Source organism: Danio rerio, chromosome 20, assembly GCF_049306965.1.
Source record: "Danio rerio strain Tuebingen ecotype United States chromosome 20, GRCz12tu, whole genome shotgun sequence".
Classification (NCBI taxonomy): domain Eukaryota; kingdom Metazoa; phylum Chordata; class Actinopteri; order Cypriniformes; family Danionidae; genus Danio; species Danio rerio.
The window spans coordinates 4550402-4577500 of NC_133195.1; the positions used below are offsets into that span (position 1 = coordinate 4550402).

A 27099-nucleotide genomic window follows, 5' to 3' on the forward strand; every position below is an offset into this window, starting at 1 on the left:
ATGTCTATTTCTATAGCACTTTAAAAAATTTAAATTATGTAAAAACAGCTTAACATAGAAGTTTTAGTTTAGTATTTAGCTGATATCTTTTTTTAACTTGCAGAATAAATGTTTTGGTAACACTATAGTTTAAATAACGATCAACTACTGGCTTATTATTAGGGTATGAACTGTTTATTAGCACTTATAAAGTATAATCTTATTTTATATCCCTAATACCTAAACCTAACCACCTTAATAGCTATTAATAATCAGATAATTGTTCTTAAACTTTTAGATAATTGTTTAATAATACCCAAAAATGTATCTTAAAATAAACTGTAACTACTTTTTCAAAGGATTAACAATAAAAATCTACAATATCAAGCACATTACAGCGAAACCCGTCCAGTGTGAAAGTCTGCAAGTGTTATTGAGCAGAATAATCATCCTAAATACGTGTTTAGTTCAAACATAATTAGTCTGCCGGTGTGTGTGTGTGTGTTAGCAGGCAATTGTGCAGTTTACATTACACACACTATACACTTAATCGCATGTGTACAGAGTGTAAACGGACACTTAAAAAAAAAAAAAAAGTGGACTCAGGTTTGCACGCCAACCTCCATTCCAGGCTTCACAAGCAAGATCACGCTCCTTCAGGGGTGTCTGTCTGCAGGGGGAAAACCGAAGTGCCCTCATTTGGCTATGTCAATGCTCTTGGCACAAAACATGTCAGTTAGCTGGAGGTTGCACAATAGAGAGATTCCGCCCTGAGCGACAGCACCTATAGATCACACTCCAAAGAGAGAGAAAGAAAAAAAAAATAATAAAACCAAGGAACAGGAATATCAACATACTTCTCATCTTGAAACGAGCGCGGGGTGCACTCTCCGCCCGCATGTACATGCACAGGTGTGTGCATTAAAAGCAGACCTAAAATGGCAGGGCAAACGCAAGACAATGCGGGTTCTTGAGGAAGTCGCTTGCTTTCCGTATTACATGTGAACATGTATGCATGATTCATTGCATGAGTGTTTTGGATGTGTTGGAAATGTTAAACTGTGGGTGGGGGCCGTCCATTAGGACTCTTAAAATGTACAACGACTCTCGTTTGAATGTTGGCATGACGTTTGCGAGTGGCTGTGGTCACTTTGCTTGTGCGTCACGCTAATAAAACGCAAGGCATGACTAGCAGGTCTTTGATTATTTTAGATCTTAAGGGGTCAGATTAGCATTTTACGACTGGCCTACATCTTTAGGAGGGATTTTACAATGATGTCCAGCCTCTTTGTATGCTCTGAGAGAACTTACTTCACAGACTTGAGCGCTGTTTGATGGACGTGTGGTTAGCCGCTAATTTTGCGCATTTTGACCTGACTTGGCTAATATATTTCTGCACAATATTGAAGCTAAGGTGTAAAAGTGAACGCTTGAAGCTGATAGGGGGTGCTGTGAGCCCTTTATGAGAGGGAAAGTGATCGTGAGGGTGAATGTGTGTGTGTGTGTTTTCTTTGAGAATCTGATTACTGCCTTCAGGAAACGTGATAACTGTATTTATAATGGTTAATACCCCGAATTGCTATCTCTCCTCCCAAGTGTATCATTCCCACAACAGGCCCGCACTATCAATCTCTTATCAAAAGCTAAAGGTAATTAATTCGATTTATTAGAGTATAGATTTCACCATGGGGAGCGCTAACATGGACCCACTGCGCTCGGAGCTTCTAAACATTTCACATCCTTCCCTCTGACTAACTTTTGAAAACAACATTCAGCGGTTTATGTGTGTTTTAAGGATAAGGGCATCATGTGCGTTGCAGAATCGTGCGCATTTTTGGCTGGCACCCATCCAGGAGCAGTTGAAAGGCCTTAAATGAAGATAAGAATGATCTCTTTTTGCAAATGCACCTGTAATCACACACGAATCTCGTCGCTGCACGTGTTGGAGACGTTACAGTTCTGCAGACGTGTTTCACTCTGGATGCGTTTGGGCGCTGTCTGTCATCCGCTCTGCGTGCTTTTTTTAATTGCTATTATTTTAATTCAAGGTCATAACCATGAAAAAGGGTCTGACCTCGTACGACTCGTTATATAAATGAAGCATTAATCATTATTCACGATTACTCGAAGCAGTTGATCAACACGCAGCTTTTAAACAATGTTTTTGTTTACTCCTATTCTTTTATTAGCCTACTAATTATCTTAATTACTTTGGATTAATTACTGTTAAAATGCTCTTATTTTTCTTGAGTTCTTATCAGGCCACTTTTTGTTGTTTGTGTCTTTGTTTGATTTTTTTTTTAAGCATGCGTGTTTGTTTTTAGGCTTACATTTTATTGTAAGCATAAAAATATATAGGACACGTACAGAAGCGGATGATTATGTTGTCCAGGATCATACGACAATGTTTCACAGAGCATATTATATTTCAGAGCAAAGCAATTAGGACGTTTTGTCCAAAGAAATTCACAGCTGCCATCACAAATGATTTTTATTATTAGTTATCAAGAAATCGCAAACAGTAGTGTTTCATTTGACCTAATTACACACACTAGATTCAAAATAGATACACAATCCTCTACACAAAAGGACTTTCGCTGCCTGTTCAAATTACTTATTTAAAATGAGTTGAAACAACACAACTCTTACGCTTTTTTTTTTTGGCGGGACAACTTAATTGTTTTTTGTTCCGTCAACTTAAATTTGTAAAAACGATGACGTTAACTTAATCGATTTGTGTTGGGACAACGTAAGGGAATTGTGTGGAACTTATTTATAGATTTTGTGCAGATTACACACTTTTTTTGTATAATACTGTAAATTATGTGAAATAATATTTATTCATTCATTCATTCATTCATTCTTTTAAGCACCTTATTCTAAAGTTTTTTTGTTATTTATGTTTTTTTGCTCATGTTGACTTTTGGGATTCAGAATCTGACCCTATTAGTAAGTTTGTTTTTAGTGGTGCATTTTATTATAAGCATAAAATATGTATAGAATACATACAGAAACTGTTGATCATACAGTCAAGCCTCCTTCGAGGATGTTTCACAAGATTCCTTTAGCTGTTTGTTCATTTAAAATGAGTTGAAGCAACACAATTCTTAATTTTTTTTGGGACAACTCAATTGTTTTATGTTTAATCCACTTAAATTAGTAAAAACTTCAAAAGTAAAAAGTTAACTTAATCTGTTTGTGTTGGGACAACATGAAGGAATTGTGTATACTCAGCCTTTTTTGTAGACTTTGTGCAGATTTCACATTATTTGTGTAATACTGTAAATTATGTGAATAATAATAATTTTTTTTGTTATTTATTCATTCTTCAGTTTACTTTTAAGCTACGTTCTCTAAAGATTGTTTGTTATTTATGTCTTTATGCTTGCGTTGACTTTTGGGATTTAGAATCTGACACTATTTGTGAGTTTTTTAAACACATGTTTGTTTTTAGTCTTACATTTTATTATAAGCATAAATAAATGTATATAACACATACAGAAACTGATGATTATGTTGTCCAGCCTCCCTTTTTTTGGGACAGCTTAATTGTTTTATGTTCAATCCACTTAAATTTGTAAAAACGAAGTTAACCTAATTGATTTGTGTTGGGACAACATGAAGGAATTGTGTGGAACTCAGCCTTTTTTGTCGATTTTGTGTAGATTACACACTATTTGTATAATGCTGTAAATTATGTGAATAATAATAATAATAATACTATTTTTTATAATTTATTCATTCTTCAGTTTACTTTTAAGCTTTTCATTCTTTAAGATTTTTTGTTATTTATGTCTTTATGCTTGCGTTGACTTTTAGGATTCAGAATCTGACACTATTAGTGAGTTTTTTTTTAACACGTATGTTTGTTTTTAGTCTTACATTTTATTATAAGCATAAAAATTTATAGAATACATACAGAAACTGATGATTATGTTGTTCAGCCTCCTACGAGAATGTTTCACAGAACATGTCTTTCAGAGAGAAGCAGATAAGCTGTTAGATACACAATTCCTTTATCTGCTTGTTCAAACTACTCATTTAAAATGTGTTGAAGCAACACAATTCTTAAGCTTTTTTTGGAACAACTTAATTGTTTTATGTTCCATCCACTTAAATTTGTACAAATTGAGTTAACTTAATTGGTTTGTGTTGGGACAACATGAAGGAATTGTGTGGAACTTTTTGTAGATTTTATGCAGATTACACACTTTTTGTACAATACTGTAAATTATTTGAATAATAATAATAATATTAATAATAATAATAATAATAATAATAATGAAATTAAGAATAATAATTTATTTTATGATTTATTCATTCTTCAGTTTACTTTTAAGCTACTTTCTCTAAAGATTTTTTGCTATTTATGCTTGCGTTGATTTCTGGGATTTAGAATCGGACACTATTTTGTTTGTTTTGTTGTTTGTTTTTAGGCTTACATTTTATTATAAGCATAAAAATGTATAGAATATAGAATACAAAAACTGATGATTATGTTGGCCAGCATCATATGAGAATGTTTCAAAGAACATATTACCTTTCAGAGCAAAGCAAATAGGACGTTTCGTCCAAAGAAATTCACAGCTTACATCACAAATATGATTTTTATTATTAATTATCACGGAATGGTAAACAGAATACACTATAGTGTTTCATTTTCACTAAATACACACACTAGGTTCATAAAATACACAATCCCCTACACAAAATGATTTTAGGTGTTTGCTCAAATTACTTATTTAAAAAAAATATTCTTACGTTTTTTTGGGGACAACTTAATTGTTTTATGTTCGGTCAAATTCAATTTCCAAAGTCAATGACATTAACTTAATTGATTTGAGTTGGGACAACATAAGAGAATTATGTGAATCCCAGCATTTTTTACAGTGTGGATTACACACTTTTTATTTGTATAATACTGTGAATTCCCTATTGTTGTGGTTTTTATTGTTATTGTGTGAACGATCATAACAATAATAGTAATTTTATTTGTTTATTAATACTTATTTAAGCTACTTTCGCTAAATATTTGCTGTCCAGCTTCTGCTTGAAAACTCGCACAACACACACATCATCTGCTATCCACCTGTGGCTCTCAGCACCTTCATCCTATTGTGTCCACTGCTTGTGTTTGGCCCCGTCTGGAGCTGTGCGGACTCCTTCCCAGCGCACCCTCTGCGCACAATACCGTGGCATTGGATGCGTTCCAAGTCCACAAATGTTTGTGTTCTCCTCCCTGGCATTACTCCACCGCTCTGGGGGTCTCCTGTCAGCCAGAGAACCAGAGCCGCAGACAGCCGAATGTGTGGCAGCGTACCCGTGTGCATCCTTCAAAGCATGTGTGTGATCTCTGGTATAACGTTCGGTTAGCAGAGATATCACATGCTGCGAGGGAGAAAAAAAATACGACTATGGTCAGGCTTCTTAAAGATTTTTTGTGAGTCTTGTGAAACAGTATTGCAGTAAGCGAATGCATGCTCTCTGATGTCTGGAGACCTGCTTTATTTTAAGGCATCCTCAGCAATGTAGTACATCTCCATTATTAATATGATACAATGCATGTATGGTTTAGATACATGCGCTTGCATTATACATATTCAGTCATTTAATTCAAGTATAATGTAAACATATGTATCTACAATACACATGTGCTTACATTATACATATTCAGTCATTTTTTATTTAAAAATCTCCAATGTCAGTTTATGGAGACCTGGTTTATTTTAATATTCGCAGCTTAATCATTTAATAATACACATTCACTCCTCTCTGATATTGGAGAATCATTTATTATGTGTTACTAGTAGGGCTGGACGGTGTGACCAAAACTTGATTTCACGATATGAGAAAGTTTATTTAGCGATTTCATATCTCATATCTATAGTCTTTTTGTATAGGCATGATCGGACAAAAGGCCTTTATATAATAAACACGCTTGACATTTAAGAAAAGAAAAAGGACTTGATCTTATTGGATTATTTCGTATCTTATTTGTAACCCTTTTAACAAAATTTGTAAAATAATACAGCTGTAAATAATTAAAGTATACTAACACCTACACCTTTACCCACCTTTAAACCTACCCATACCACTAAACCCATCACTAACCATATCCCACTTCAATGCCAATGAAAGTGTTTTGCAAGGCAACTTTAATATGAATAAACACAAGTGTATTAAGTTTTGTGACGTACTGTATAGCAAGTAAACAGTAGTTACAGTCGTCTGATAATGGTTACCTGACAGGTTTCCACTTCATATTATTTTATATATATATAGAAAAATTGTTCTGTTGAGTCCACTGTACATCTGTAAAAATTACATGACAAAAGTCATGACAACGATTTGTTTTGTGTTACTTTAACTTATTTAAAATACATTATTCAGGTTTCAACTAATTTTCTTTAAGTTATACAAGGTTTGTTTTTAGTCAGTTTGACTAATGTCGGTTGAGATGACTAGAAAATTAACTAAACAATTTAAGATTCATATTGTGAAAGTCACAATTCAGTTATGTGGACATAAATAAGGTAACATCTTCTCGCAGATATAAAATGAACCCCAAGTAATTAATAAGAAAAGAAAGCTTAAATATGAAAATATAAACATGTAAACACTTCAAAACTGTTTTTTTTTCTGTAAAAATACAAAATATAAACAACCGTAGACTTTTCTGGCGTCTTTCTCCGCCTCATGCATGTGAGTTGGCCACGCCCACTTATTTACATTTTGCGGTATACATGGAATAAAAAAGTATGTCGTAATGTTACCTATTTCATTCCGTGGTAATGATATTTACCATCATACTGCCCAGCTCCAGCTATATATTATGATATATTTTTTATCATGCATGTATAGTGATTCATATTTTATAAACCTCTGCATTCAATTCAACAGTTTAATCCATATTCAATGTTCTCAGTTAATAAAGATCTGCTTTATTTTGAGTCTTATAATGTTATAATATTTTGAAATTAATTGATCTTTTATAACACACACACGCACACATAATTTAGAAGCATGTATTTACATTTTCAAAATAACAATTTGCAATTGTCTAACTTATTGCATATATCAGTGAATGGAGAAACGGTTTAATTAAAGACGTCTTTTTCTATGTAATAACATTTAATTTATTAACTTGCTACGGTTAATTAAATTTATACATGTTTTTTGAAACGTCTCCATTTTATTCACTAACTCAATATATGTTTACTGTTCTTTGATATTCGCTAATGAAGACCTGCTGTATTTCAACCATATCCCACTTCAATGTCAATGAAAGTGTTTTGCAATGCAACATTAAGATGAATAAACACATGCATTGTAAGTTGTTTTGATGTGTAGTAAGTAAACAGTAGTTTCAGGCATCTAATAATGGTTACCTGACAGGTTTCCCCTTTATTTTGTTTTATATATAGAGAAATGGTTCTGCTGATTCCACTGTACATCTCTACAAAATTATATGACAAAAAGTCACGACAACGATTTGTTTTATGTTACTTTAACTTATTTTAATACGTTAATCAGGTTTCAACTAATCTAAATTTCTTTAAGTTATACAAGGTTTAACTCAGTTGAGATGACTGGAAATTTTCATTTGATTTAACTTAAGAATGTTCATATTGTGAAAGTCACATTTCAGATATGTGGACATAAACAAGGTAACATCAAGTAACATCTTCTCACAGATTAAACATGTAAATAAAGTAATAAATAGGAAAAGAAAGCTTCAATATGGAAATATATATATGTAAACACTTCAAAACACTGTTTATATTCAATAGAAACACCCATAAACTTTTTTCTCAGTCTCATGCATATTCATGTGAGTTGGCCAGACCCACTTATTTACATTTTGCGGTATACACCTGAATAATTAAGTGTTTTACGTTGCACATTTCATCAAGTGGCAACAACATATACCCTCTAGCTACATACATTATTTTGTTATCATACATGTATAGGGATGATACATGTATTTGCATTATATGCATTTCATAATCTCTACATTCAATTTAATAATTTAATCCAAATTCACTGTCATCAGTTAACAAAGACCTGCTTTATTTTGAGTACTTCAATGTAACAATATATTACTAATAAATCAAATATACTATCATTAAATGAATTAATACATTGCAACACACACATACTATATGTATTTATATCATGAAATGAATAACCAATTGCATTTGTATAACTTAATACATGTCATAAAATGGAGAAACTGTTTATTTTAAGACGTCTGTTACTATGTAAACAGTGACATTGTAAGATTTAAATGAATAATTACATTTGATTACATTTATACATATTTTTGGAAATCCCTCAATTCACTACCTCAAAACGTTTACTGTTCTCTGATATTCGTTAATGAAGACCTGCTTTATTTAAAGTGTCATCTACTATGTTATTTACATTAGTAATTTGTTACAATGCCATGCATAGGGTAGATACAGTACATGTATTTAAGTGTGACTCATTTTTAAAACACCTGCACAGTAATTACTGCTGTAAATTAGTATAAAGTATACTAACACCTACATCTTTTCCCACCTATAAACCTACTCATACCGCTAAACCTATCACTAACCATATCCCACTTCAATGCCAAGTTTATATTGCAATATATATTGCAGAAAAATAAAATGTCGCAATATCAGATCTTCTCCAATATTATGCAGCCTTACATACTGTAGTATTTAGAATTATTAGCCCCCCTGTTTATTTTTTCCTCAATTTCTGTTTAATTGTAAAAAATTTTCAACACATTTCTAATCATAATAGTTTTAATAACTCATCTCTAATAACTGATTTATTTTATCTTTGCCATGATGACAGTAAATAATATTTGACTAGATATTTTTCAAGACACTTCTATACAGCTTAAAGTGACATTTAAAGACTTAACTAGGTTAATTAGGTTAACTAGGCAGAAAAGGGTACTGTAATTAGGCAAGTAATTATAGGGGCTGATAATTTTGTCCGTAATATGGTGTTTAAAAAATTAAAAACTGCTTCTATTCTAGCCGAAATAAAACAAATAAGACTTTCTCCAGAAGAAAAAATATTATCAGACATACTGTGAAAATTTCCTTGCTCTGTTAAACATTATTTGGGAAACAGTTAAAAAAGTAAAACAAATTCAAAGGGGGACGAATAATTCTGACTTCAACTGTAGATAACTTTGAAGGTGCTTTTTTGCAGCATTTAGATTTATTTGAAATATTTTAAATATGTCTATCTTGTCTAAATATTGTCCTGTCATAACTTAAAGTATATATTATAATCTTTTACTCAGCTTTAATATGATGTATAAATCTCAATTTTTTAAGAATTGACACTTATGAATGGTTTTGTGATCCAGGGTCACATACAGTTGAAGTCAGAATTATTAGCCCCCCTGAATTATTCGCCCCTTGTTTAATTTTTTCACCATTTTCTGTTTAACGGAGAGCAGATTTTCTCAACACATTTCTAAACCTAATAGATTTAATAACTCATCTCTAATAACTGAATTATTTTATCTTTGCCATGATGACAGTAAATAATATTTGACTAGATATTTTTCAAGACACTTCTATACAGCTTAAAGTGACGTTTAAAGGCTTAACTAGGTTAATTAGGTTAACTAGGCAGGTTAGGGTAATTAGGCAAGTCATTGTATAACGATGGTTTGATGTTCTGTAGGTTATCGAAAAGAAATAGCTTAAAGGAGCTTATAATTTTAACCTTAAAATTTGTTTTAAAAAATTAAAAACTGCTTTTATTCTAGCTGAAATAAAACAAATAAGACTTTCTCCAGAAGAAAAAATATTATCAGACATACTATGAAAAATTCCTTGCTCTGTAAACATCGTTTGGGAAATATTTGAAAAAGAAAAAAATGGAAAGGGGGGCTAATAATTCTGACTTCAACTGTATTTTATTTCTTCATTTGAATGTTGCTTTCGTCTTAATTCTGAATCAGTAGCTTTTCATTAACTGCCGTTCCCTCACAAACCCTCACGGGCTTGCAAACCCCACATTTGGCATAACCTACTGCTGCAGAGGTCCTAAATTTAATACAGATCAAGAATCAAATATCAGATTTTCACAAAACGTCCCAGCAGATTGCAGGTCACCGTGTTTAAGTCAAACAGCAGGAGCTCAGTGTGTTCTTCCCAGGGCTCCTACACAGTGTGTGCTGAGGAGTGTGTTTGTTCATCAGACGGAGGCTGGAGTTGATTTGCTTTCGGATCTCAGACTACGGCTGTTTTTTGTTGCTCTGTCGTAGTTCTGCACTCTGCGAGTCTGTTTTGTATCTGATTGTGGTTTTATGCGTTGAGTCAGATCCATTTCACAGTAAATGGTGTATTGACTGTTTCGTCACTGCTAATACTGCAAGAAAACACGGTGAGATGCCAGACAGGGAATTTCGAGAGGCTGCAGAATGCTGAAGGCGTACTGTAGTCGATTTTTACATATGAGACGACTGTTTTTGAGGCTCCTTAACCGCTGTTCCCAACATGCACCTGTGATGCAGCGGCATGCGATGCGACCCGAGGCTGAGAGCGTATTTTGAGGCTGTTTTTGCGGCTTTCGTAAGCGCTAGTTTGTCTGCTGAGATATACCTGTATGGTGCATGTGCACCTCTCCAACATCCGTCCAGCATGCAGAGAAGTAGACCGGAAACACAGATACCACTGCAACACTTCTGTGACTGTACTACCTGTCACACACACACACACACACACACACATACACATACACGCACATACATAGGCACACACACACATACATGGACATACACAGAGACAAACACACACACACACACACACCACATACACATAGACAAACAGAAACACACATGCGCACACACAAATGAACAAACATACACACAAGCACACACACACACAATAAACACACACAGACTCAAACTTACACAACCACACACATAAAAACACATACACACGCACACAGATGCACACACAGGCACAAACACGCATGCACACACACATACAGGTGAACAAACACACATACACACACAAGTACACACACAGACACAAACACGCACAAACACAGACTCCAACACACACACATGCACATAACAACACACACACAAGTACACACACAAACACAAATACAAACACATGCGCACACACGCACAAACATATAAAAGCTTGCGCACAAGTACACACGTAAACAAACAGACAGACACCCACACACACAAACACATATGCACACACATACACACACAAACATACACACACAAAAAAACACACACAGGTACACACACAAACACACAGACAAACACAAATGAGCACACACAAACAAACAAACAAACATAAACAAACTAGACAGAAACAAACACGCAAAAACATAAACACACACACACACAAACGCGTACACGCATACACATACAAACTAACACAAAAGCACACACACATACACACATATATACACACACAGACAGACAAGCACGCACACGCACACACACTCATTCATACACTACACAGCGCATTCACATACGAAAGCATACACATACACACAAATACTCAAACATACTCACACATACACACAAAACACACTGACAGACACAGAAATGTACAGAAAGACAAAAACACGTACAATCTCACACACTTATACACACACAGCACACACACACACACCCTCACCCTGTGCTGATGTTACTGTGCAGCTCACAGGTGTTAGTGTACACTGAGCACTTTGGTTTTTGAGGACAGAATCAGACAGTTTTGAAGCTATGAAGACCCTTTCAAATCCACAGAAACAGATATGATCTAATCTTCATACTAAGAAAAACTGTTTCTTACGTTGCTTCTTTGACAAACCAAAAGTCTTCCCCTGTGGCATTTCTGATTAATAAATTAATAAGTAACTAAGTAAATCTTTTTCTTTTTTCTTTTTTCTTTTCTTTATTTGAAGAGAATATCTGGTCCCACTTTATTTTAAGGTTCAATTCAACCACAAACAAACAATATATATATATATATATATATATATATATATATATATATATATATATATATATATATATATATATATATACAGTTGAAGTCAGAAATATTCACCCTCCTTTTATTTTATTTATTTATTTTTTTTAAATATTTCCCAAATGATGTTTAACATAGTAAAGAAATTTTCACAGTATGTCTGATAATATTTTTTCTTCTGGAGAAATTCTTACTTGTTTTATTTCAGCTAGAATAAAAGCAGTTTTAATTAAAAAAATAAAATAAAATTAGGTCAAAATTATTAGACCCTTTACGCTATTTTTTTCCCCAATAGTCTACAGAACAAACCATCATTAAACACTAACTTGTCTAATTACCCTAACCTGCCTAGGTAACCTAATTAACCTAGTTACACCTTTAAATGTCACTTTAAGCTGTATAGCAGTGTCTTAAAAAATATCTAGATATATCTAATATCTAAAATGTTATTTACTGTCGTCATGTCGTGATGCACTGAGATATCGAATTAAAACAAATTGATGGTATGATTATCATAACAGAACCACACCGAACCATGAGACCAGTGTGGGTTCACACGTCTAATATAATATATATGTGTGTGTGTGTGTGTGTGTGTGTGTGTATACACGTATACATATATGTATATATATATATATATATATATATATACATATATAAATACATATGTGTACATATATATATATATATATATATATATATATATATATATATATATACATACATATATATATATACATACATATAAAAATATAAATAAATATATATACATATAAAAATATAAATATAAATAAATATATATACATATAAAAATATAAATATAAGAAAACAGCTATATCTTTTGCCTCAATAAATCAATAAATTCATAATATGCAGCTTATTAATAGTTACAAAGTTATAGTAGTTAAGTTTTGGTATTTCGTAGACTTATGAATGTAGAATAAGATCATGCAGAATATACAGTTGAATATAAAATGATTAGCCGTCCTGTGAAATTTGATGTGAATTAAATGTTTCACAGTATTTACTATAATATTGTTTAATTCTGGAGAAAGTCTGATTTCTTTTTTTTGTTTGTTTAGTTGGAATAAAATTAAAAAGAGTTTTTTGCTCAATCTTTAATTTAAAGTAATATTAATTTAATATTGGCGGCACGGTGGCTCAATGGTTAGCACTGTCGTCTCACAGCAAGAAGGTCTCTGGTTCGAGCCCCAGCTTGGTCAGTTGGCATTTCTGTGTGGAGTTTGCGTGTTCTCCCCGTGTTTGTGTGGGTTTCCTCCGGGTGCTTTGGTTTCCCCCCACAGTCCAAACACATGCGGTACAGGTCAATTGAATAAACTAAATTGGCTGTAATATATGTGTGCAAATGTGAATGTGTATGGTTGTTTCCCAGCACTGGGTTGCAGCCAGAAAGGCTTCCGCTGTGTTAAACATGTGCTGGATAAGTTGGCGGTTCATTCCGCTGTGGCAGCCTCGGATTAATAAAGGGACTAAGCCGAAGGAAAATGAAAAAAAAAAAAAACAATAACATTTTTGATTATTTAATACTTGATATTTATTTTAATAGTATTTAATACTTTTGTCAGGATCAGGAAAGCTAATATTTTGTTAACTAAAATCCCATATGTCCACAACAGTCATGCTAATAAGCGGCTGGTTACTGTAATAGTAATAGTATTTCCAACATATCTTCATTTTTGATATCTGGACAGTAAATATTAGTAGACTGTAAATATTTGACAGTGATTTTTACTTGTGACTAGTGCTAATAGTTTGATATATACATTTTTAATCGAACAGATTCAGTCAAAAAAAAAAAGATTTGTTCAAACTGCTTCTTGAGTTTTTTGGGACAACTTAATAATTTTATGTTCAGTCCAATTAAATTTGTTAATGCAATGACGCTAACTTAATCGATTTGTGTTAGGATAACATGAAGGACATTGTGTGGAACTCTTTTTTACAGTGTAGATTACTCTATTTTTCTTTGTATAATACTGTAAATTTTCTGTTGTTGTTGTTATTATTATTATTGTTATTGTGTGAATGATTATAACAACAATAGTAATTGCATTTATTAATCTGTTCATTCTTATTTAAGCTACCTTCGCTAAACATTTAAATATCTAACAGATGCTCTTGTTAGATGGTCTGATCTGATCTTTGAGAATAGCTGCAAATGCGTCTGTGGAAAATGTTCGTCCATGAACCCATTTAAAAGATTGTGTATTGTCTGTCGAGTCTGCAGTACATGCAATATCCCAACAAGCAAGTTAATCATGTCTGGACCAGTTTGATAGCCAGACTGAAAAACAGATTTGCAGCTCACAATAACCGAAGAACAAAAATCACAGACACACCAATAGCGATTTGTCATTTAGAAACCTGACAGGTGCTTTAATTAGTTAAACCAACTCTTTTAAATTCGGCCCAGTCAAGGCGGGGCGTTCATGTGTTTATTAGATTGCACATTTTAAATACTGTTGTAACAACAGCACGGTGGTTATTCAAAGAGTTTTATTAATTGTAAAGAAAAAAGCTGCAAGGAGATGAATGAAATAGACATTTCAAATCATTTTAACCAGTTAAACTCTGCGGACACGGTACCGGGTCTGTGACGTCATTGATATTCGCTTTAAGATTTAAAGGGCTAGCACTGCACCAGACCCCCTTTAGTGGTGTCGTTTGAAGGTGTAGAATCTATATTTTATGCACATATGCATCACTTTGGTTTTTATTCTACTGTACAAAAGTTATTTACACTTAAATACACAGTATTTTGGATACCCGAGCTGGGTATTGTACATTGGTTCATTTTCATATTTTTTAAATGGTTCATATATGGCACATGTACAAGTTATAGCTCAAATGAAAGCTCTTGCCGGCGCTCATACGGTTCTAGCATTCTTTTTACTGAATTATATTCACATATCAAACAGTTGCCAAATGAATTGTGGTGTTTCCATGGCGCAGAAGTGAAAACAATACATTCATGATTAATAAGCAGCCCCAGATAGCACAGACAGCTGTCATCTCTTATCTTATGCTGTGTGCTTCAGGGCCATTCTCCTCTGTTTTTGAGGTGATGTGCATAAGTAATCCTTTCATATGTCTGACGTGGTCCAAACACAGTGAATTATGTTTGATCAAACAAAAGAATAGTGAAATATGAAAACAATGATCGATCCCTGTGGCTTGTACAGCGCCTCTCATCAGTTGGAATACAATAACTTTTGCATAGATTATGGTGGAGACATTTTTCTGTTTTCCTATGATTACAGACATGTGCAGGAACCACCTAAATTAATTACAGCACGCTAGACCACACACAACCTAAAAGGTACACGTTCAAATTTGAGTTTATAAAAAAAACACAAAAAGTGCCTCTTTTTTAGGTGTTTATTATAACACAGACAACATATACTGTCTTTTTAAACACTATTAATAGTGTTTTATGAAAATTTAAAGGGTTTTCTTTAAAATTATACAAAGTTTTTGCATTTACACCCCTTTTTGAATTTTTTGGGGATCTCGTGATGATGTTTAGCTTTTGAGGATCTTTTGGTCTACTTTACTTTGTCAGGCAGGTCCTGTTTAAGTGATTTCTTGATTGCGAACCGGTGTGGCACTAATCTAACTTAGTTGTGATAAACCAGCGTTAGATTATGTTTTATCAGAGGGGCAAACACTTTTTCGCACAGGACTATGTCGTTTTATATTTAGATTTTCTTTTATAATAATAACATTCATTTAAATACTGCATGATGTGTTTACTTGCGTTATCTTTTAATAATTGCATTTGTTTGATGATCTGAAACATTGAAAAAATAAATAAAGATATCAAAAAAGCAAACACCTTTTCACACTAATGCATTGTATCCTCAGAGAACAACCGCTAAATAAAGCAGACTCATCCGGGAACTTCATATCACCTTGACTGTCAGTGAATACATTCAATTCCATATACTTACATACACATTCATATGTATCTGCTTGTCTATCACGTTGTGTTTTTTAGCTGTTTTTGACTCTTTTGTGCAGTCTTGTAAATGAATAATATGTTGGTTAGTATATGCTTTATTTAGCTAGTTTCGTTTCTGTCGGATTTGCTTTTGGCATCATCTTTTGACTGAATAATGCACAGGTTAGTGTATACTCCATCAACTGTTTTTGTTTCTGTGAGCTTTGCTTTTTTGACTGTTTAGCACTGTCTTGTGAAAAAACAATATGTTGGTTAGCATATACTTTATTCAGCTAGTTTAGTTTCTGTCAGCTTTGCCTTTTGGACTGTTTAGTGCCATCTTGTGACCGAATAATGAGCCGGTTAGTGTATACTCCATCAGCTGTTTTCGTTTCTGTCAGCTTTGTGTTTTGGACTGTTTAGCGCCATCTTGTGACTGAATAATGTGCAAGTTAGTGTATACTCCATCAGCTGTTTTAGTTTCTGTCAGCTTTGCATTTTTGACTGTTTGGCGCCATCTTGTGGCTGAAAAATGCACAGGTTAGTGTATACTCCATCAACTGTTTTTGTTTCTGTGAGCTTTTTTTTTTTGACTAGTTAGCACTGTCTTGTGAAAAATGTTGGTTAGTATATACTTTATTCAGCTAGTTTAGTTTCTTTAAGCTTTGCCTTTTGGACTGTTTAGCGCCATCTTGTGACCAACTAATGAGCCGGTTAGTGTTACTCCATCAGCTGTTTTCGTTTCTGTCAGCTTTGCATTTTTAACTGTTGGGCACTGTTTTGTAAATAAAACAATTTAGGTCAATAAATGCTTAATTCAGCTAGTTTTCTGTTAGTTTTGGCTTTGGACTATTTGGTGCCATCTTATCACTGAATAATGCACAGGTTAGTGTATAATCCATCAGCTGTTTTTGTTTTTGTCAGCTTTGCATTTTCGACTGCTTTGCGCTGTCTTGTGAATAAACAATATGTTGGTTAGTATATTCTTTATTCAGCTAGTTTTGTTTCTGTCAGGTTTGCTTTTTGGACAATTTAGAGCCATCTTGTGACCGAATAATGAGCCGGTTAGTGTATACTCCATCAGCTGTTTTCGTTTCTGTCAGCTTTGCGTTTTTGACTGTTTGGCACCATCTTGTGACTGAATAATGCGCAGGTTAGTGTATACTCCATTAGCTGTTTTTGTTTTTGTCAGCTTTGCATTTTCGACTGCTTTGCGCTGCCTTGTGAATAAACAATATGTTGGTTAGTACATAATTTATTTAGCTAGTTTAGTTTTTGTCAGGTTTGCCTTTTGGACTGTTTAGCGCCATCTTGTGACTGAATAAAGAGCCGGTTAATGTATACTCCATCAGCTGTTTTAGTTTCTGTCAGCTTTGTGTTTTGGACTGTTTAGCGCCATCTTGTGACTGAATAATGTGCAAGTTAGTTCATACTCCATCAGCTGTTTTAGTTTCTGTCAGCTTTGCGTTTTTGACTGTTTGGCGCCATCTTGTGGCTGTAAAATGCATCGGTTAGTGTATACTCCTTCAGCTGTTTTCTTTTCTTTTCTTTTCTTGTCTTCTTTTTTTTCTGTCAGCTTTGCACTTAAATAAAGAATTGATAAACTATTACTACTCAAAGCTATGTTTTGCATCTAATGTTCATGTTTAGTGCCAAGTATCAATGTAATAAGCAAGATAAAGTACAATGCAGAATAAAGCTTTTCTGGCTTATATAACAGTGCTCTATTGCCCGTCGGGCTGCAGATAACAACTACCTGGATGTACTTTAATAATAAATTCACAAGCACAACCTTATATTTTAACTATGAATAATAATTATTTTTCATTCTTAGTCCATGTTATTAAATACATTAACAAATGCAACCTTATGGAACACTAAATGTGATTTATTAGCCATATATTAATATTTTTAATCACAATCAGTTTACTGTAAAAGAGTAGTGCATAAATAAATGTTTCCCCCTCTGTCTTTTACTTCTCAGCTCCAGCAGATCATGACGCAGGGATGAACCAGTGTCCATCAGAGGGCTCCGTCTCCAGTCCTGCAGGGGGAGCTGGAGAGAGCGACCTGCTGACCTGCGGCCAATGCCAAACCAACTTCCCCCTGGGAGATATTCTAGTGTTTATCGAGCACAAGAGGAGACTGTGCCCTGGACCGAGCTCCTGTTTCGACAAACCCAGCGACTGCGGCGGCAGTGGCTCCCCGTCTCCCAGACCCCTGCGGCCGGACGTCTGCCGGAGGTCTGGACCGGTGGAAGTCGGGATCCAGGTCTCACCGAGAGAGGAGGAGGAGAAACGCCTGACGCCTGCCAGAGGAATCTGCCCCAAGCAGGAGGGAGTCCCAACAGGTAGGTGTCTTACACTGAGGGCTGTAGGAGGGGGGATGTTTAATAGGCAAGGAATAATTTGGCAAAGAAAGAGGAGTCAGTCAAACTCACACACAAAGATTCTTACTCATACACTGTATAGTAAGAACAAATGCACTCCTAAAGAAGCTATAAAGGTGTGCTTTCTTGTCAACAAAAGTTTTTTATTGCGTAGAGTTATTGAGATATATGATGTGTTAAAGATTGAGTGATTGCTTTTTAAAAAAAAAAGTTGAACTGACAGCTTGTATGCCTGAAATTCGAAAAAGTTGAAACATGGCTGAATTAGATAACATAAAATATTTGTCATGTCATGACTTTTTAAAATATGTTGATCTATATTGAACAATGCTTTTTATGAACATTTATACTGGGGTTGTAATAAAAGGGACTTTTTATTATTTAGATTTTTTATTATTTACTTTTGCTCACAAATGCTATATTTATTTGATTAACTTTACAGTAAAACAAAGCTAATATTATTACAATTTAATGTTTATCAGAGCAAGGAAATTTTCCCAGTATGTGTGATAATGTTTTTTCTTCTGGAGAAAGTCCTATTTGTTTTATTTCGGCGAGAATAAAAGCAGTTATTAATTTTTTAACAGCCATTTTAAGGTCAATATTAGCCCCTTTAAGCTATTTTTTTTCCGATTGTCCACAGAACAAACCATCATTATACAATGACTTGCCTAATTAGCCTAACCTGCCTAGTAAACCTAATTAATGCAGTAAGGCCTTTAAGTGTCACTTTAAGCTGTATAGAAGTGTCTTGAAAAATGTCTAGTCAAATATTATTTACTGTCATCATGGCAAAGACAAAAACAATAAATAATATATAAATAATATTTGTAAATATATAAACAACTTTTTGCACTTACAAGCTGACTGCTTACCTCCATATGGACATCGTTCCCGCTGTTACCAGTTTGTTCAGTAGCTCACCATGTACGTCAGTGGACTTGAGATGCAGAGAGAAGTTGACCATGATGACTGGGTTCAAGTCTGGCGAAGAACAGTTCCAGAAAGCCAAAAAATAAAATAAACAAGTAATTAACTGGGTGAGAATGTGGTAGAATGTTAAAAATCAGGCGAGGGCTTTTCTTTTTTTTGGATTGCTTTTTAAAACTGTCGGTTGGGTTTAGGGAAGTGGGTGAGCGGGTCGATCAGTGCTTTTTGAAAACACTATTGTTTGAGTTAAGGGAAGGAGGAGCGTAGGCAGTGGCATCTGGTGGATTGACATAAGAACAGCAGGCGTGAATGGCACTCACAAGAGATATTCGAGATCTCAAAAATCGTACACAGCGGCCTCTGGTGAATTTGTGAAAACAAAAACTGCAAAAAAAGTACCTCCTAGCATGTATTTGGCACTCTCCAGAAATGTATATAGGGGTACATTTTCAGAATGAGCCTGGGTTGTTTTAAACGATTAGATGACGTTTATTAAAAAGCGATTAAAAGAGTGAACTCGTTACTAATTAATTGACTTTATTTAAAATAGTGAGTTAACTCGTTGACTTAGGATTATTCCGTAAATAAACTTAGTTCTTAATTATACAAATTAAGTTTGGTCAACAGTTTCAGGCTCAAATGGGTTATCTCACTATGTTTATTTATATCAACATTGCTTTTTTACAGCATACTGTAAAAAATGCTGGGTTCCACACACTTGATTTGTGTTTGGACAACATGAAGGAATTAAGTTACCTTCTTAGTTTTTATGAATTTAATTGGATTGAACATAAAACAATTAAGTAAAAAAAGCTCAAGAATTGCATTGTTTCAGCTCATTTTCATCAAGTAGTTTGAACAAACAGCAAACGTCATTCTTTTGAGTGCAGAAATCAACAAGTTCCACATTTATGAACTTAACGATGTTACCGATCCCAATTCAAACACGCATTGTAAAAACAAAGCATTTAAAAGTATAGTTTCATCAAGGACTTATTACAACACAAACACGGACACATATTTAAATCGCACAAACTGGACACAAAAATCCCTTCTGACTGGATCATTTAAAAAAAAAAAAGGTCCTCTTATTCGGGTCTTCAAGAGGGATTAACGCCCCTTTGCATGATTTTATTAGAGCAAGACGTAGCATCTCTCTCGCTTTTCTCCTTCTCTCATCTTTAAGTGAAACACAAAACAGAGAGTGCCAGCAGCTGAAACCAATTCTCTGAGAGAGAGAGAGAGAGAGAGAGAGAGAGAGAACCTCCAGAAATCCTCACCCGACGTGTTTGGGGGAAATATCATCGCATTAAGATGAAAAAAAAGAAAAAAGGCTAAGAAAAGCCCATTAAAATTCAAGTGCTAAGAGACATAGTGTGGGGATTAATGAAGAAGATTCCTTATTCGGAGGGTTAAAGACTCAGTTTAGCGTGCGGGGCCTGCAGGGGCCACATGTTATCTTCACCCTCCTCTCAGCACACGCAGTCTGGACAAGGAAATCTTCTCTTGCTTGTCAGAAAATGACAAATAGAGACAAATCAAACACACACATTCGCTGCCCAATGCTAGTCAGCAGGACCCAGAGTTTTTATAATAAAAAAAACTACATTATAAAGTTATTGGTTTTCCATATTTGTTAGAATGTGCCTTTTCAAAGCTCTTAATCTTAAGTGTTTTTTTAGTATTTACTGAACAACTTTGGCTTTAGTTTTGCTTCGTTGACAGAAGTGGCGAATTCGTCAAGGTTATCCGCAGAAATGCAGGGCAGGAAGGTGCTTTAGGCTTGAATTAAATATTTCCAGAGCATGAAAGCTTCGCTCGACACATTAGACTGCCACTTAACTGTCTTAAGTTTCTGCCAAATTAGATTATATTTAATGGGGCTAATTAAATACAATATGGAGCTATGGTTGCCTACAGGCAAAAGCCATACATGCTGTGGGCCAGAAAGCGCCAAGCCTGATGGATGTTAACCCCCTCTCATCTCAGTGGAGATATTTTAATTAATACTAAGTGTGAATGTTTGAAGGCATTTTGAGGATAGTTTGTGTTTAGATGCTGTAAGATTGAAAAAATTGTTTGTGTTTTATTTTTTCAAAAAGGATACGCTTCAGTTCTATTTTGATGCTTCATTTAATTAATCTACTACATTTTTGTATTAAATAAGTTCCTATTTTTAAGTTCATTTCAATACATTTCACCACATGACTTAACTCTAAATAAAAAGTCCTTCATTTAGATTGATCTGGAGGATTTTGTAGCAGAGTGAATCATGTATAGGTCTATATATTAATTTATATAAATATATATTTATTAAAATTTATTATATACATATAATAAACAAACTACAGTCATAAATAAACACAATGGTTAAGATTAAGCGACATAATATGTGGTGCCCAGGGCTTGACCAGCCATTAGTATATAATATATTCTGTATGATCTTATTCTAATCCTGTCCAATACACAAACCCAACTACTACTTTAACTATTAATAAGCAGGATATTAGAGGTAATTAAGACAAAAGTCTCAGTTAATGGTTTATTAAAAGCAAGAACTGTACCCTAAAATAAAGTGTAACCCTAAGAGCTAATTATGAATGAAATTACTTCAACACACTGTACTTAACGTAGGGTTATGTTTTGGTTTAAGTTGAGTTATTTGCTTTATTTACTGTTCGTACTGTAATAAGTGAATGTAATTTGATATATGAATACATTTCACCAGATGACTTAACTCTAAATAAAAAGTCATTCATTTAGATTGACTGGGAGGATTTTGTAGCAGAGTGAATCATGTATAGTTCTATATATATATAGACCTATACATGTATATATATATATATATATATATATATATATATATATATATATATATATATATATATATAGACCTATACATGTGTGTGTATATATATATATATATATATATATATATATATATATATATATATATATATATATATATAGACCTATACATGTGTATATATATATATATATATATATATATATATATATATATATATATATATATATATATATATATATATATATATATATATATATAGACCTATACATGATTCACTCTGCTACAAAATCATCCCTGTCAATCTAAATGAATGACTTTTTATTTAGAGTTATGTCATCTGGTGAAATGTATTCATATATCAAATTACATTCACTTATTACAGTATATATATATATATATATATATATATATATATATATATATATATATATATATAATTTATTATATACATGTAATAAACAAACAACAGTCATAAATAAACACAATGATAAGGATTAAGCGGGGTGTCCAGGGCTTGACATTAACTTTTTTGATCACCGGCTATGTTGTAATATATAATATATTCTGTATGATCTTATTCTAATCCTGTCCAATACACAAACCCAACTACTTCTTTAATAACCAATAACCATTAATAAGCAGCAAATTAGAGGTAATAAGGACAAAAGTCTCAGTTAATGGTTTATTAAAAGCAAGAACTGTACCCTAAAATAAAGTGTAACCCTAAGAGCTAATTATGAATGAAATTACTTCAACACACTGTACTTAACGTAGGGTTATGTTTTGGTTTAAGTTGAGTTATTTGCTTTATTTACTGTTCGTACTGTAATAAGTGAATGTAATTTGATATATGAATACATTTCACCAGATGACTTAACTCTAAATAAAAAGTCATTCATTTAGATTGACTGGGAGGATTTTGTAGCAGAGTGAATCATGTATAGGTCTATATATATATATATATATATATATATATATATATATATATATATATATATATATATATATATATATATATATATATATATATATAATTTATTATATTTATTATATACATGTAATAAACAAACAACAGTCATAAATAAACACAATGATAAGGATTAAGCGTGGTGTCCAGGGCTTGACATTAACTTTTTTGATCACCGGCTATGTTGTAATATATAATATATTCTGTATGATCTTATTCTAATCCTGTCCAATACACAAACCCAACTACTACTTTAATAACCAATAACCATTAATAAGCAGCAAATTAGAGGTAATAAGGACAAAAGTCTCAGTTAATGGTTTATTAATAGCAAGAACTGTATCCTAAAATAAAGTGTGACACTAAGAGCTATTATGAATGAAATTACTTAACCGTACTGTACTTGACCTAGGGTTATGGTTTGGTTTAAGTTGAGTTATTTGCCTTATTAACTATTCGTACTGTAATAAGTGAATGTAATTTGCAAAATGAATACATTTCACCAGATGACTTAACTCTAAATGAAAAGTCATTCATTTAGATTGACAGGGAGGATTTTGTAGCAGAGTGAATCATGTATAGTTCTATATATTATTTTATATAAATATATATTTTATATTATTTATTATAAACATAATAAACAAACTACAGTCATAAATAAACACAATGGTTAAGATTAGGGAACATAATATGTGGTGTCCAGGGCTTGACCAGCCATTAGTATATAATATATTCTGTATGATCTTATTCTAATCCTGTCCAATACACAAACCCAACTACTACTTTAATAACCATTAATAAGCAGCAAATTAGAGGTGATTAGGACAAAAGTCACAGTAAATGGTTTATTAAAAGCAAGAACTGCACCCTAAAATAAAGTGTAACCCTAAGAGCTAATTATGAATGAAATTACTTAACCGTACTGTACTTAACCTAGGGTTTTGGTTTGGTTTAGGTAGAATTATTTGCTTTATTTACTATTCACACTGTAATAAGTGAATGTAATTTGCAGTTAGATTATTTTAAATATATATATATTTTTCAGCCTGATCTCATGAGAAAACGCAAGTATTTTACGTTTTGTCAGTTTAGTGGCTAATTCATACGAATTCGTACGAGTTAAGTCGGATGACAATGTACGATTTTAAAAGGAGGCATGGCACCCAACCCAACCTCACGCCTAACCCCAACCATCATTTGGTGATGAGCAAATCGTACTAAATTGTACAACAGAGATTGAACGAATTTATATGAATTAAACACTAAATTAAAAAGTTACGAATTGCCGTGAGATTGGGTCAATATTTTTATATTTTAATGACATTATGTCTTCATTAGACCTGTGGAAAAATTCCTTTTGTATCAAAAATAAAGATTTTTTTGTCTCAAATGTAGTTTTTGATACATACACTGTGAAATAGCATTGCTGCCTATTTGTTTGTTGTTGAATCAGCTAAATTTTTTTTAGTCAATCCAATATACATCAGTCAATATTAGTAAAAAAATATGAAGTTAATCATTGTCAAATTGACATATTTAGTTGAAACCTTCATTTGCTGTCATATCATGTTTTCTTTACTGTAATAGATTATATTTATACATTTTTAGATGCGTTATGACATATTAACGTCATGACATAGTCCTTGAAAATGTCCATTTCCTGTTGTTTCCTGCCATGTGCTTAGGATGTAGAAAATCACAGAAAAAAAAAGAAAAAAATTTAAAAAGGTCTCAGGAGGATAAAGTAACAGTAGGACTTTTATAGCGGATAACTCTCATTCAAGCACATTCAAAGCAGCATGATCATGAGAAATGTAATTCATTGATGTCATCTTCATCATCATTAATAGTTTATAATTATTAGACATTAATTTTGGAATTATTGCACTAATATCAAGAAGTCATCTCAGCATTAGATAGTTGTTTCTGTTTTTTGTTCTAATTGATGTTGTTTTTCAAATACAATAAATCCAAGTTGCAGTAGTGCTCATTCATTTTTGGTGGGTGCTCTTATTTTTTTCTGGTGCTCCTACATCTTTGAAGTTGGCAATTTCAAGCCCTGCATTAGACAAATACTGTTTTTTTTTTATTCTTATTTTTATTTATTTATTTATTGTTCTGTCATTTATTTACAGTGTAAACTTATCTATGTGTCAATGTCAAAAACATTCCCTTATTTTTAAGCACAAAGAGAGTTTGTTTTTTATATTATTTTGTGCTGTATTAATTAGTTACTGAGCAGCAATAAATAACACTGTAAAATACAAGAAGTTTGCATCTTATTTTCTAAAGTAGTGGGGTTGGAAATAAATAAATGCATAATAATCGTGATAACCGTGATTATTTCTCAGACTATAATCGTACAACCAGAATCTATACTGTTGAAGGAGTAGTATCAACAAAAATTAAGCAGACAGTCTACTAATACTCAAATGCACCATCAAAATAAAGTGTTCCCAGAAATATTATATAGAGAGAGGGAAATAAGTCTGTAAAATAGCATGAAATGTTCTGGCAGTTTATTTGTACCCTAATTTCAACACCAACCCAGACTATATATCACTTCAAACTATTAAAAATCTTCATAAAAGCCTAACTTTTTAAGGTTAAAGGTTGTTAGAAGCAAGATTAAAGTCCCATAATGCAATTCAAAAGGATAAAAATAAAACAAATAAATCAAAAATACTAAAAACTGCTAATTTACAGATATTTTTACAGTGTTTACTGCCCTTAGACTTGAATCAATCTCTCAACCGTCTAGCTAATCATCCTCCATAAACTCAGGAGAAAGTGTACGCGGCATCGCGCTTGTCCTTTTCCAAACGCTCCTCTAATCACCTAGCATGCGCTCATTTAAATATTAGAGTAGGCTTTAATCATGGAAAGTAATCAGTGTCATGAATATTCATACCGTGCCGGTCTAACAGTCTCATTGTCTCGCTCCTGTGCCAAATCGTGTCTTCCTGCCTCTCAGCTGTCTGCTCTGATGGCCCCAGTCTGCCGTCAATGGAAAGAAGTTTAAAATAAATACACTATTCATACATGATCCTAAGAGAACCGAGCGCGCGTATGTGTGTGCGAGAGAGTTTCAAAAGATGAGGAGACTGATCCCTGTTCCAAGTGATGAATATTTGCACAGCGGCTCAAGAAGACGCCATTTGCATAATGACTTTGTAGTTTTGCATTAATTAAATTTGCATATGAAACTGCGTTAATTACCTCTGATCATCTGTTTTCAACGTTGCAGCATTTGATGTCCAGCCTTCGGGGTTGTGATTAGGGGTTACAGTTTCAGACTGCGTGTGTATGTGTGTGTCGAAAGCCGAAGAAAGTGAATCTGATGAATCAGTTTGACCGAACTCTTGCTAATATCCTGGCACGTGAAAACAGCACCTCAAAATGCTGTAGTTAAAAGAGAAGACATGCTATTCATGTTCAGAGATCTGTGTGTGTGTGTGTGTGTGTGTGTGTGTGTGTGTGTGTGTGTGTGTGTGTGTGTGTGTGTGTGTGTTTTTCTAAAATACGCACTGTCTTTAGCAAGTTCAAGGATCGGCTTTTGAATTCTGATGAAAGTACTGTCTCTAGCACTCTTTTTGCATATGTATAGATATTTATATATTTTATTAATGTCATGTTTTTGTTTCTGAACGTCTTTATGAAAAATGAACCACAGATCAAGCACTAAATGCATGAAATTATGGTAATCCTTGACCATAGGAACTCTATATAAATGCATTGAATTGTTTTAATGTGAAAACCATATAGGTCAGATGTATTAAACCAAAAAAATGTCAATAAATTTAACCAGGGAATTAATAAAAAGAAAAGCCACGATTTTATGAATGCAAAACAGCGATTTGAACTGCCTTTATAGATTGGGTGTTTGTTTTAGATGTACAGTTGAAGTCAGAATTATTAGCCCCCCTTTGAATTTTTTACTCTTTTTTTTTTATTTTTTATTTATTTATTTATTTTTTATATTTCCCAAATGATGTTTAACAGAGCAAGGAAATTTTCACAGTATGTCTGATAATATTTTTTCTTCTAGAGAAAGTCCTATTT

General features: G+C 33.2%; 1 protein-coding gene across 2 annotated transcripts in view; it reads left to right on the plus strand.

The window, feature by feature from the left end:
- bcl11bb (BCL11 transcription factor B b) overlaps positions 1 to 27099 on the plus strand; it is a 68319-nt gene that overhangs the window by 9703 nt on the left and 31517 nt on the right. For both annotated transcript variants that reach the window (XM_073934038.1, XM_002667860.8), the window contains exon 2: positions 17927 to 18292. In XM_073934038.1, the coding sequence (XP_073790139.1) occupies positions 17927 to 18292 (366 nt within the window). The remainder of the gene's footprint in view (positions 1 to 17926; positions 18293 to 27099) is intronic.